We start from the raw sequence: 14,024 nt of genomic DNA on the forward strand, positions 1-14,024 counted from the left end.
GCTTGTAACATCACAAAGCCAACTTGCAAAATTCTGTGGTGCAGGCAAAAGCAGTCATATTAACATACCACCAGGGGAGAGGGGGTATTTCGGTTGGTACGCGTAGTGGTCGAAAGAAATGAAGTACAAGGCCAATTATCGGGGATAAGGCGATTGAGCTATCGTGGAAAACAGCATAACTATTCAACATGGTTCGAAGCGGAACGCTACGAGAAACCGGATTGTGAAGATATGGCGTCCGCTATTTTATTTTTCGAGTGCTGAGAGTTCTGGTGAGCTGGACCGTCCGATTCCAGTCAGTTTCAACTGGCGAAGTAAGAACGACGCTTATAGCTACGGCGTTCCAGGGCGTAGTGTTATTGCATGGTAAAAATCCCTGCTAGCTCTCGTGTGATTCCCGTATACCAAAAATCAGTTCCTACCATGCCAGTTCTGCGTACTTAGTGGTCGGTTTCGGCATCTACATTAAGTACGTTTCAGAGCTGCTGGAACGTCATATTAAGGCAAAAGAAGATGGTAATTTCAAATCAGTAAATTTCAACAATCATTTCCAAGGGAAAGCAAGAATGTTTTGATGAAAAAGAATGGTATTCACGTGTGAGCTGGCCAACCATTGGGGCAGAGCAAGATTTTAATTTGGTCTCATGGAGGCTTTAAGGATTGTAAGGTGGCATATTTAATTGGCAGCTTTCTACTAAGGCTCGCATCATAGCCCATTCTTTTTCTACTAGAGATCAGCTAACGAAAGCACAAGTTCCAGGAAGCATAGCGAATATTGCTTCTTTATTTAGCATGGAACAACGAAGCTGAACACCCGTTATCTGGTGAATAATGTCTCGAAAAGCTGTAAAAAACGATCCTGCGCATCTTTGAAAATCTGGTTCGTATGGGTTCCGGGATACAGTCGCTCTTATACTGCTGCACAGACGCGTCCCAGAAGCTATACTCTCGCTTTTTTCTTGCTTTGGCCGCATAGCTAGCCAGCTAGATTTTCCTTGCTTGCTTACTTTTTGACCAAGCAAGAAGCTTCGAACAACCTAAAGGCTGAGCATAAGTGTTAGCGCACATTGAAAGTTGATGCAACAAAGATTCCAGCAATCGTTCTTTTTTGTTGTTGTTTTCAGCACCTAGCGTGTTTCCCCTTCTCTGGAACATCATCAAGCCCTTGCTGACACAAAGGACAATTGACAAGATACACATCTTCGGCAGAGGTAAGCGACCCTCAGCCGCCTCGACGTCCGTACACTGATGGCCAAAAACTTTGTTGCGCAGCTTTGCTCTCTTTTGTTGTTACACAACAGTGCATTGATTCACTGACCAAGGAAGCTCTGAAGCCCCCTGTTTTATATCGTACAGTCAGCAAGTACAGACAACAGGCGGTATAGAATTGACGCTACCTCGTAAGATGTTTGGCAGCGACACCCGTTAAACCGACGCCGATGTTTGCTATAAGACACAGCACGATGAAAGAAGGCAACAAAATGTGGTTTTCGGGGTGTTGTTGTTTCGTTTATTTTGCATCAAGAAAAATCGTGGAGCTTTGGGTTCTGGAAGGTCCGCCGGCACTTCGCATGGGCTAGGTCACTATCATCATCATGTAGAGCTGGTCACGTCACTATATGATGAGATGTCAGCGCTTGAGTGAATCCTGAATTTTCAGGTATATTAGGGAAGAAATCCGTGAAGCGTACACCACCAAGAGGTGGCGCTGACTATCAAAACCCGTGTTTACTGCCCTGGTGTCTCGCAGACGGTTGGCGGGAGATACTGGCCGAACGCTGGGACGTGGAGAAACTCCCGGCTCATTGGGGCGGCAGGCTGACGGGTCCCGACGGAGATGCTCGCTGCAAGCACTTGGTGAGCCAGCGTCCTGTTTTGACAATGGGTCCATGCCTTGTTATCCCCGCACAAAACGATATGGTTGCATGACATTGTAGCTTTGTATGCATAATGATGTCGCATTTACTGAAGAAGCCAGGAAAAGGAGAGGTGGGCTAGTGAAGCTACACTACACTATTAAAATATAAAAAAATGGCAGAGCAGGTGGAGCGCGAAAAGAGTTTTAGAAAGTCGTCTGATCCTGCGAGCGCTCATGAACAGAAAAGTAGCTGGTAGTGCCTAGCTAGATCATTCACTCACTGACTAACTCACTGACTCACTCTATTACCCACCCACCCACCCTCTCACTCACCCACTCACACACCCACTCACGCACTTACTCACGCAATTAATAAATCAAATAATCAATCCATCAACCAATCGATCACTCAATCATATTTTGAAGCATTGCATTAGACAACCCGCATTCCTTTCTTCGGGCGCACGAAAAAATACAAAACAACAATAAAATAGTTTTTCAACATGGCCACCGCACGTGCTATCTGCAATAAACCCAAAACAAGCTTACTTGATAAAAGAAACCGTCTCCTAACAACAAAGTCACATGTAAAGTAAGAGCAACAATGTTTAACATGAACAACGTATAATTATAGCGGCAATAAATACTAGTCCTCAATCAGAATAAGCCTGCGCTTTAGTTCAATCAGAGTGCACGTTGTGCACCACTCGCTTCACACCTTTTTTTTTAAATGATAGGGCTGTTTCATATCAGTTACCGATTTTGCTTGTATATTACTTTCTGCTCTTTCCCTTGCAAGAGGAGTCCAGCTGCTACTAAGATTTTGGAACGGATTACTGTAACTGCTACGTTGTCGCTGGCAAAGCGACCGCAATAGGCTATCGAATTAACGGAGTCCCTGTCGTACACAGATCGTCCCCGGGGGCCCTGTTCCTGAGAAATACCGGCGCCGGTGGTCGCATGATGGCGCCATCCAGCAGTACACCATAGGACCTGGGTGCCGATTGACGTTGCCGGTATGCAAACCTTACGGGGATGATAACTCCTGCACACTCACCCACCTGCCATGTGTACACACCTTCAACGTCGCCGTATGCCAGCTGTACATATGTACACGGCCCCGCGGCATTAATAAAGCTTTATGTAGCAGAAGAGGCCATCATTCTTTTGACCTAACTATTCTGGTAAACAAACCTCCGTGCTACAATGTGAGGGCATTCACTGCATCCATCTTCCTTTCTTGCGAAAAAATATGGGGATCATAGACGAAAAAAGCTCAGATGAATGCTGGGTTCCGATACGAAATGAAGTTGAGAGAAATAAATTACTCCATGATCACTCTATAGATGCAAGTGGCAAGGGCGAAAATTGTGAACGTGGGGGATCGGTGCACGAACAAACGCACGTGCTCTATATACCACCTCCACGGATGACTGGGTACCCGCGGTGAATGGGTACCCACGGGCTGTGTGCGTACGCGTGTGGGTGCGCGCATGTGTGTGTAGAGCGTCTTACTGTAGCAGTATATTCGGTCGTACCGGTGGTAGGAGGCCAGGAAACCATACAGGCAGCCATCTCTCCTAGGTTTGCTTATTCACATCTAGCTGTGCTGTAAGAGTGATTCTTTTCTGGCCCTACAGGAAACAGCGAAGGAGTGCCACTGTTCTGCCGCGCAGGTACCCGTGATGCAGGCGGGCTCTGAGCTGCGCTGGTGGTTCGGTACGACGTCAGGGGAAGTGGCATTCGCCGTTCGGTACCGTCGACCCACCACGTGTCATGCCGAGATACGTGTCGGGGACGAAGAGGTGCAGGACCTTATTGCCCTAAGACGACTGGCCTTCTCCCGCCATGCTCCGCACAGCGGCAGTCTTCTTTGTCGTGAAGCCGGATCCTGTAAGGGCTTTGCGTAACTGGTTATCACGTCGCAGTGTATATGTGTGCCGAGAAATGGAGCAAACGGCGTATTTTGCGGAATAATATGGATCACGTTTTTCTAAGAACGTTATAAAGGGCTGATAGTTTATTAGAGGGCTACAAAAGAGTCACGGAGAGTAGATGAAAGTGAATTGGCGTATCTGTACAAATTGATTAACAGAAACAAGGTTAGTGTCACTCGGGCCTAGAACGTGGCTAAAAAGAAGATAATTCGTAAGGGCAACTAAATACAAGCTAGCTATTGGCAAATGTAGAATGTATGCACACAGAGACTAGCGAGATAACAACATGCACACCATGATGAGATCATAAAAGTATCAGGATCGTTCTACACATAAAACTGCACGAAACAATGCATATCAGCACAGTAGAAGACATTATACTGGAAAAGCTTGCAAAATACTTTCCAAATGCGTAAGACTTTAAAGGTTCCCTCGCTTGAAAAAATTCCCACGTCATTCTGTTCCATAACCAAGGCGAAGTCAAGTAGCTTAATGATTACAAATACATCAGCTTAATCTCGGCTGTATGCAAACTGTTTACAAAGGCAATAAATAAGCGCTTGCGCAATAGCGTACACTCTAAATAACTGAGAAAATAAGCTGGATTTATGTTAGGCTCCTGAACAATTGTTCCCATCCATGTCATCAATCAGGTAATAAAATGATCAGCGGATTACAATACACACATTTAAAGGATATTTATAGACTACGAAAAATCGCTTGACTATGGAGACACTGCCGCAGTGATAGGAGCATTGAAAGACAAGGGAATAGAGAAGGCGTACGCATCCCTTCTGGAGAAGAGATAGAAAAAACGTACGGGCTGGATAATCCTTCAATTTTCGTATACGACGATTATCATGACACAGCCTGTCATAGCAGCGTTGTTCTTTGCGCACATTTTTTTTTCTTGCTGCTCTCGTGAACATGCAGTTTATGAACCTGAACTCTATGGGACGTCTTTCATGCGCCCGAATCATATGCGCTGCCGAGTAAATTTATTCCTTTTGCATGTGGCACCAAGTTCGCTGCAACAGTATCTCCAACTGCATGTTTATGCTTAAGTGCCAACTGCGGCCATGCATTAAGTGGTTCGTGTACCCGTAAAGCTTCTTTTTGCAGGTTTTTTTTACTCTGGCATTTCCATGTAATAAAAGGGCAAGTGTAAGTATACGTTTGCCTTCTAAAAAGTTCGCAGGCCAGACCACCTGACACTTTGGTATATAAGATCCTGTAAGCATTAGTGGCACCTCGTTCTAGCTCTCAGACCGCATACAACCAATGCAAAAAACTGGCTTTACAAGCTTTCTGCGTCGCGGATGGCGACTGCATTTGAGCGCTAAGCACTCAGTAATAGCGAAAATTCGTGCCTCGTCGGCTGCAAAGTTTACACACAGGCAGTGCCAGTTGATTATTTTGTACAGTCCCTTGTTTGTTAGCCTATAACCTGCAGTTCTGCCCATTCAGGCACCACTCCCACTAGAACATCATGCTCTAAATTAAGAAGTTTTCTTCTCTATCTCTGCATTCTGGTGCACACACGGTGATATTACTTTATTCTTTACGACATCTTTATATCGTTTAACTGATATGTTATTTTGTCTCTCTTTGGTGCAAATCACACACAGATGAACTGGTGTTCGACAACACGTTCAGCTGGCTCGCGCCCAAGGAGTTAAGCTACACCGTGGAGTTGCTTCCTCCAACCGGAGAAGCCACCCAGGCGATTCAGAAGACAGGACTGCCCGTAGACGCACGGACTTTGACTGAAGTGTCTCAACTAGACTCCCATATAAATGTCTCAACGCCATTTGACAGCGATATCGCCTAATTTTTTTAACGCCATTAGCACATTTGGATATATGATGTGCAACTGTGCAAGGATACGCCAGATACGGTAGAGGTCCAGCGGAATGTACTTCACACGAGCGTGTGTTTGCAAGGACTTATTTGTCTGGTGTGGTGTTTGTACGACTCGGGAGAGACGAGAGGTGCAGTGTTGCTGTTGTGAGGCGCGGAGTCTGGCGGACTAATATTGCGCCGTCTGGAGCGGAGTGCGGAGTGTATATACTCCGTTTTCCGGAGTGTATGCACTCCGTTTTCTGGAGGGAAAGCACGCCGACGTGGGTAGCAAGATGCGCCTAAGCAAGCATGGCTCACGACTGTACATCGATTATCATTAGGTGTTGTAACAGACGTATGTACGGACATTCAGGTCGACTCATGAATATCTAGTCCCCACACAATTTGTCTGCGAGAGGCATGTGATTACCTAGTGTGGGATTCCCAAATCACTTTCGTAACAGCGTAAAGACTGCTGTACTGGAGAGAAGGGCATCCCTTCCGGTGCATCAAAACTGATTCATGCATTCTTAAAACTGTCATTTATTCTAGCGTGACGGTCTCTTGAATGACCCTAGCTTGCATCTTGTCTTCATGGTCATGATCTTTTTGTCTTCATGGCATTCAAGCATATGACAGAGAATAAAGCGTTATCTAACGAAAATCCCCAGTTTTGGCTTTTATTGCATTGAGTCCTGAGTGCGCGTACAGCAAAGGCTCATCCCCGCACGAATGTAATGCCGGCATGCGCTTCGGCGACAGTCTGCCTCCGCAGGCCAATCGGCACGCCTTGGTGGTGGGCCTGACTGACTGACCCAATATGGGGCGGCGGTGGTGTCAAAAGATTAGGGGTAGTCAAAGTCTTCCTAGCTGAGCTGCCTTGAAGCGTTATGCCTACCATCGCAGGAAGTGATGTATCCAAAAATAATTTCTGGGAGGGTTGTTGAACACCACCGGCAGAAAAAAAAAAACCCAAAAGGAGGATAGCCGGCGCGCAAACGTCATTTCATTTTCATTTTCGTATCTAATTTTTACATGTTAAATGCGGAGTGTGAACAGCATGAACTAAAAAAGGCTTAAATTAGGATGGGACAGAGGGTGGAATGCAGCGCTCAGAAAATATCGGGGGCTGTTCTGACACCGAAACATCCTCCCTCTGGAATATCCCCTGATCGCAGGGGATATTCGATTACAGTTATTACTAACTGCGCGTCTGAGAACATCTAGCGCGATTTTCGCCCATATTATCAGCAGCTTTGACGATGCATGCGGAACTTCTCCTTCGCCAAGAGTTTCATTCTTGCGAGTGGTGACGACGGCGTTGCGCAGCTGAGCACGAGGACACGGGTTCGATTCCCGGCCGCCGCGGCCGCTTTTCGATGGAGGCGAAAAGCAAAAACGCCCGTGTGTACGAGATTTCGGCGCACGTTAAAGATCCCCAGGCGGTCAAAATTAATCCGGAGCCCTCCAATACGGCGCGCTTCATCGCCTGCATTGCGTCGGCGCGTTAAAACCTACGATCAGTCAATCGGTTTTGATGCGAAAGCATTAAAGGGACTCTGCAACACTTCCTATAAACCTTGCTTTCACTCTTTCCTTCGCGCCTGGAAGCACTGCGAACGCTAGAGTTATCGCCAGCACAAAACGGCACTGCGTTATTTGCTCGTCGCAGCTGATACGCATTCCGTTTCTGCTTTACTCCCGTTGCTTTCTTTTTAAAGTGGCTATCAAACGCGTTAATCGCTCCAACTGAAGGAAAGCCGATCAATAGCTGCTACACCGATGCAATGGCGTAATTCGAGCGCTCGAAGAACGCCAAGATCGGGAAAGAGAGAAAAATCTTTTGAGCACGGAGCGAGACGATTATCCTAACACCGAGGACGCGTGCATGGACCTTCAAGCAGCCCTTTTCGCCCCAGAAAATGTCATCCACGCAGCAGGAATGCATCCCTCACCGGTAAAGTCCACTCTACTGCTTTTGGGTGGCAAAGAACAGGATAGGCAAAAAGTCCATCTGTACCTTGAAAATAAAGAGATTCCGTTATCCCCACAAGGTTGTATCCGCATACTCGGCGTTCCTATCAATCAAAAAGGCAGCTCCACAGAATGGCTCAAGCAGGTCCGACAGGGCTGAGATGCTACAGCCCACCTTATCCACAGAATCGGCACAAAATCGGTAGAGCCATTCTAACTTCCCGGCTAACATATGGCGGGACCTGCTTCAGCCTGACGCAAACCCAACTAAATAAAGATCGAACTTTACATCACAAACTGCTTCGAGTCATCACTGGACTCCCTCGGAACACCAAGCTACATGACTTGTATACTTTTGCATCGCTGCCACCAATTGAAGCAACACTAGAAGCAACGCGCGACAACCATTCCGACCGTCGCAAACTCACCGTTCAGGGCCGTCATCTCATCGCCTACGATGAGACACGAACTTTTACACCTGGCCCGCCAGCAGACCCTTCTTTCACCCGAAACCCGCCTTGGCAATGGACACAACCGGTAAATCACAAACCAAGGTCGAAAAAAGAGCGCAAAAGGCAAAGGCACAAGCATCAAAGAAACAACCTGTCTCGCTTCCAACACCTATTAGAAGTTAGAACCAGGCACATATGCCATCTACACTGACGCCGCACTAGCATCGGACTGTTTTACGTGCGGCATACACCACGTCAACGATCCCAGCTTGACCGAGTAAATGACGTTCTCTACGAAATCAGAAATCAATCCACTCACAGCAGAACTTAAAGCCATTCTACTGGCCACCGCCCTGCGTAAGAGGGATCTCCCGTCCATCAAGAGAAAACAAAATCCCTCTAAAGTAGTCATATATACTGACAATGCAGAGGCAATCAGCACAATGCACTCTCCAGATCCTCGTGATTATATCTCCAGTGCAATTAGATTAACCATCAACAACCTCGCCGAAATAAATGACACCATAATTCTTATAGAATGGACCCCTGGCCACCAGTCCAACCCATCGAACGAGACGGCCCATCGCATGGCATCTGTGTCACTTCGTACATCTCAGAACTCATGCGACGCCCGCCCCGCTTCCCGAACCTGCCCTCAACAACCCCGTCGTTGAACGTCGTAGCCGAAAAATGCGGCGACGCCGTCACCTCAAGGAAACGACCCCAATGCCAGACCCACTTCCCGAGGACATCCTGCGAGGCCTCCAGGTCCTTCTACACAAGGCCCGCTCCGGCACAGCGGTCACTCCTGACGTCCACGACCGCCGGACCTGGTACCGGCGTTCCGGCAGAAAGAGACCAGGGGCGGTATTCTCGTAACTGTCCCTTTTGAAAACGTCCCTTTTGAGTCCCTTTCATCGTGACGTACTTCCGGTTACGCAGTGGGCGTTGGCAATAGGTTTGCTGCGCTTGCGTTACGTCACTTCCGGTTGTTTGCTTTTAGCCAATCAGGGCTTGCCAAAAGGGACACTTTTGAAAGGGACGCAAAAGGGACAAAACTCGAGAATACCGCCCCAGATGGCTCCACCTGCCCTCCTGCCCTTCCCTGCCCCCTGTGCAGTGCCGACCGACCCACCATACACCACCTTCTCTGGTACTGTGCCGGATCCTCAGAGGAACAACGTAGGTGTCTACCTCCTCACATCACGTCCCTTCAAGAATGGATAACGCCTTCGAGTGATGTGAAAGAAACTTTACTGACCCTGTGGACATTTTCTGGACGTACAGGTCTTGTGAAAATGACCTAAATCAAGTGGTCCGCGTGCGGGGCGGACACGAGTTATGATTGAACCTCATCCCACCGCTCGTTTATTTCCCCTCCCCTTCCTACCCTTCCCCCCCACGGGGCGTTCGTCCTCTCCCTTCTAAATAAATTCATTCAGCACGTTTTAAAGTTATTCGATGGACACAGAGCAGTAATTTTTGGCTGAGGTTTTTTGCGACCCCCCATCTAAGCATGGATATGTTGGTTGACCACGTTCTGCAAGCATTTAAGGTTTCGAAAAAAAAGTTGAAGAGTGTTGCAGGGTCTCTTTAAATTGCTCTTTGCGCGAACAATCCGGCGTTGGAGTCAGAAGCCGAGAAACGGTTGACACGCGGCCGTGAAGCGTGCTATAGCAAAAGCTTCGTTAGCGCTAATAAAAGCTCAAGTATGTGACCGCGCTGCTAGGTAAAACCAGAGGTAAAACGCATGCGCATCCGCATTCCCACTTGGAAAGCGGCGGGTTGCAGCTGTTAATACGAGTTCGGTGTTCGGCGGTTTTCAGCAGCGGCATGGCAACTCAAGCCCGCGCGCCGTTGACCTCGAAGAACGACGGAACAGTCAACGTTACTCTCAGCGCCAGATAGGGACTCCTCAGCCGCCCTCAGCGGGTAATTAACGCTTTCGAATTCACAACTGATAATAAATTCTTACGTGTACTCATAGTCTTCCAATCGCTAACATCATACTGAAATATGCTGCACGTGACACAAGCCCTTCATTACTCAGGAAGGACATCCTATATTTAGTTTGTAAGGGCTCCGTGCACACCCAACAACTAGCGGCGGGTTGCGCGTCGGTGTCGTGAAAGCCGATGGGGTCGGCCGTACAGATCGACGCTTGCAGTGCGGTTTCTGGCGTAGTTGATAGAACTATTCTGATTTTTGGCAGTGTCGATATGGCCACAACGGGCAGCCAGCGGCATTCTGAAGCAATGATGTTCCGCGCGGGGAATTATCTATTTTGGGGGGAATTTCCAGCTGTAGTTCTTGCCAAAGGGAAACTGGGAATCTTTAATAGATGCAGGAAATTTTAGGAGTCGTGGAGTAGAAGGAAAAATAAATTTAAGTAAACCGGGCCTGGCATAATTGCTTCCTTTTACAGTCTCTTAGCACTTCGTCGGACTTATGTTTTAAAAAAAAATGATGGAAGCTCACACTAACGCGTAAGGCCGGGTTCAGACTGTTACCTCAACTGTCGTAATAACTTTAAAGAATGACGTCATTTCACGTCTCAGCCAACCGAACTGCTTGACATGCCGTTTTTTTACGCCCGAAGATCACGATATGGCTTTTGGGTCGGTTGTCTCAACATTGCATAGAAGGTAGCGAAGCTGCAGGCAACCTTCGCAACCATCAAGACGGTTCAAATCCACGACATCAGTCTATTTGCTTCTTCTTCGCTGCCGCAACGACCTTTACTACATCGCTGTTGCTATAAGTCTGAGCTTCCTTCATTCTTTGGAAGTGATAACCATTGGGCATAACCTTATAGGGGCGTGCGCAATGACGGATCTTTCTCGTTCAGAGCAATTGTTGCCACGACGATTACGGCAAACGCTGGAGTCATTTTTTTTTTTTTGCTTATTTTGGCCAACCTTCCTAAGTGGGTATGCTTGGCTTTTACAAACGTGCCCCGGGTAACCATGAGGCACGCACACACGAGCGCTCGGAATTTTCTTGTATTTTTTTTAAGTACCGGGCGGTCGCCGCGAGGCACGCGATCACGTGCGCCCGGCATTTCTTGGTATCTTGAAATGCGGGCACGCAAAATAACGATTTACTAAACAGATTCGCTGTTAGAAGTGTGCTCCGTAAGACCCTATCACTGCAGTAGGATATTTATTTGACACGTAAAACTGCACTTTTGCCCGCATCTAACTTCATCAATCAGGACATTGCATTTCATGACCGTTGCAGCGCGTTAGCATTTATTCAAACGATTACTTTGTGATTAAAAGACAGCAGAGCAGGAGAAAGGCCTAGTAAAGGCGCGTTTATACTTCGTCATTTCCGACGCACGTGCATACGGCTGCGCGGTCGGCGACGGAACCTCGGCTAGACAGCGACGTCTACCATTGTACACTCCGGCTTGGCCGGAGCAGCGCAGCCAGCGTGACTTCCCGCTTGCTCAGGGGCACAAGGTTTCGCGATTAGTGCGTAGGCTGTCGTGATATTCACGAAACGGTCGAGGTTCTAGGTCACTTTAGTCGAGGCGAGCGAGCGGGCGCGGGCGCGCCTAGTCCGGGCGGGTTGGCTAGGTGCATTCTGGGATATGGGGTCGACGTGTTCGACGCGCTCCGCGCAGGATATAGACATGTCCATCTAGACGCCCGGGCCGCCGAAGTGCGCCCATAGCCACCGAACGCGCCGGAGGTTATATGGCCCCATTTTAGCGACGTAGCATGGCCATGCCGCACGCGTGCGCGTGCGCTACGTTGGGGTATAAACGAGCCTTCAGAAGCCACCTTAGCGTAATCCGTACGCTTTCCCGGCAGTGTGTAAAAAGAACTTTTTTATGCGAATTCTATCGAAAAAACTTGGGGTTTGATTGTTAAAATACAAATGCGGACAATTTATTTAAATTAATGAACAATGAACTTTGGATGAACCTGAGTGCAAGCTTTATGTATCAATTGGTTCAATTCTGGGAAGAATGAGCACATTTATTTTTCATTTTCCCGGTGCGTTTACTAAGTAAGTGATATTTCGGGCCCATAGGTCATATGTGTCAGAATTTTGCGTCCAGGCGTTCTTCCCGTGTCCGAACTCAGCAAAAAATAATAAATAGGGTTGGGCAGCATAGTCCAAAGAAAGGGCTACCTCATCTTTCCAGTCACTGATACCAGATCCCAGCAGATCGTAGTTTACAAATAAAGATACCTAAAAGATCTACAGCCCTTCCACTACTGTGATGATGGGCGACCAGCTAATCTGTATTGGTAGATAACTACATTGAGTTAATGTATGGTGACTTACCATATTGATCGAGTAAATACGCAAATAAGGGCTGTGAAACAACCAGAGCGCTCGTGTTGCCGAATGTAACCATGGGCGTCGGGTCACTCTGGCTGCCCTGGAAACAGAACGGGGCCGTGACGCCGAGCGCAAGCGTCCACGTCGCGCCGTACCGGCGGCGTGGGAGGAAAAGCAGGTCCGCGACACCGAGCGCCAAATATTGCGTCCAGACGCCGACGACGCTGTGGCCAGAAAACATTCAGCTAGTGAGTGAGTAAAAACGTTATTAGTGCACCCAAGAGCGAGTCAACAGGAGGCGACCTATTAGGGGCGCCAGTGAGAGCTACCAGTGCTCAGCCGTCCGGTGAGGGGGATGTCGTTGTCCCAGGCACTGTCAAACCCAAGTACCGGTGGTGTCCGGTATTATCCTGGGCGGTGCCATGGGTAATCCCCTCTGGACGGCGAGCCGGCCTCCGTTGGTCTAGTGCGTTGTTGAGTAGTCTAGTGGCCCGGGCTTGTGTCTCGTAGTCTTCGCTTCTCATCGCAGCCTCAAACTGCGGTGGGAACGTCGTAGTGGTGCTAGTAGGAGGCTGGCAGTTCCATAGTAGATGTACCAGGGTAGCTCGTGCTTCTTGGCTTAGACTACAGATGTCCGTGGCGTACACCTCGGGGCATACGTACCGAGCAAGGGCTGGTGTAAGAACAGAGTGAGTTTGCAGTTGACGAAAGAGGACCGCCTCCGTACGGGTTAGACCAGGGTGTGGGGGAGGCATAGATCTTCTGCTGTTGCGGTACCATTGTAAAATTTCATTGTAGGCTAACAGGGGTTCCTTGCCCGTGTCGTATGACTCCGAGGCGTCAGTGCAGTCGTTCCCTGCCGTGCGGCTAGCTAAATCTCGCGCTGCAGAGTGGACTGTCTCATTATGATTAGGGTTGCCCTTCCCCGAGACATCATGTCCCATGTGGGCAGGGAACCATTTGATGTAGATGGCACGATCACTGGCTCGCACACCGCGAAGGATACGAGCAGCTTCCGCACAAACTGTGCTTCTGGCGTAGTGGAGGATTGCAGTCTTGGAGTCGCTGAGGACCTTTGTACACTGGGGATCTGTGATGGCCAGGGCAATGGCGACTTCTACTGTTTGGGCGATTGTAGATACTCGGACGCCGGCTGCTGATTGAAGTACTCCCGTAGAGGCCCGCATCCTTGCGGCAACGTACATGTTGTGCTGCAGATGGGCTTAAAATGTTATGTAAATGTAGTCGTGCTGTCGTTCCATCGTGTCACCAATACAGCTTATCTGGCCAACCCCCCCACAGAGTGGAATGGCCGATTGATCTCTCAAAGCGAAAGCTTTCTTAATGAGACCGATGGCGTCCCAGCATAAAACTAATGCATTTCCCCATAGACCAGTTGGTCGACCGAAAAGTACTGATAAGACCTCTGGACACACGGCGCGTGCGTGAAACCGCGGGCTCCCATTGTGTCGAAACGGTTATACTTAGAAATACCGTAAAAGGAACGGTTCTAGATAAGACAATAGACGTATCGATCAAGAAGAAGGAACGCAATAGTATTCCTCTATCTCATAAACCACGTATTGGTACACATTTACATCGTTCGTAGATGCGTTTACTTAGTGTGCGAAAAATCGTCGCATGGGTTCGTTCTTCGCTTGCGAC

At 48.4% G+C, this 14,024-nt stretch overlaps 2 protein-coding genes across 8 annotated transcripts in view; one reads left to right on the forward strand and one right to left on the reverse strand.

The window, feature by feature from the left end:
* LOC144151426 (SEC14-like protein 2) overlaps positions 1 to 6,301 on the forward strand; it is a 31,484-nt gene extending 25,183 nt beyond the window's left edge. The window contains exons 9-13 of the mRNA XM_077682467.1: positions 1,125 to 1,211; positions 1,751 to 1,857; positions 2,770 to 2,874; positions 3,535 to 3,751; positions 5,424 to 6,301. Of these exons, the coding sequence (XP_077538593.1) occupies positions 1,125 to 1,211; positions 1,751 to 1,857; positions 2,770 to 2,874; positions 3,535 to 3,751; positions 5,424 to 5,626 (719 nt within the window). The 3' untranslated portion in view covers positions 5,627 to 6,301. The remainder of the gene's footprint in view (positions 1 to 1,124; positions 1,212 to 1,750; positions 1,858 to 2,769; positions 2,875 to 3,534; positions 3,752 to 5,423) is intronic.
* Positions 1 to 14,024, reverse strand: part of LOC144151427 (SEC14-like protein 2) — a 273,494-nt gene that overhangs the window by 123,560 nt on the left and 135,910 nt on the right. The window lies entirely within an intron of this gene.

This window comes from Haemaphysalis longicornis, unplaced genomic scaffold, assembly GCF_048455015.1.
Source record: "Haemaphysalis longicornis isolate Haplotype H1 unplaced genomic scaffold, Haemaphysalis longicornis Haplotype H1 scaffold_9, whole genome shotgun sequence".
NCBI classification, from domain to species: domain Eukaryota; kingdom Metazoa; phylum Arthropoda; class Arachnida; order Ixodida; family Ixodidae; genus Haemaphysalis; species Haemaphysalis longicornis.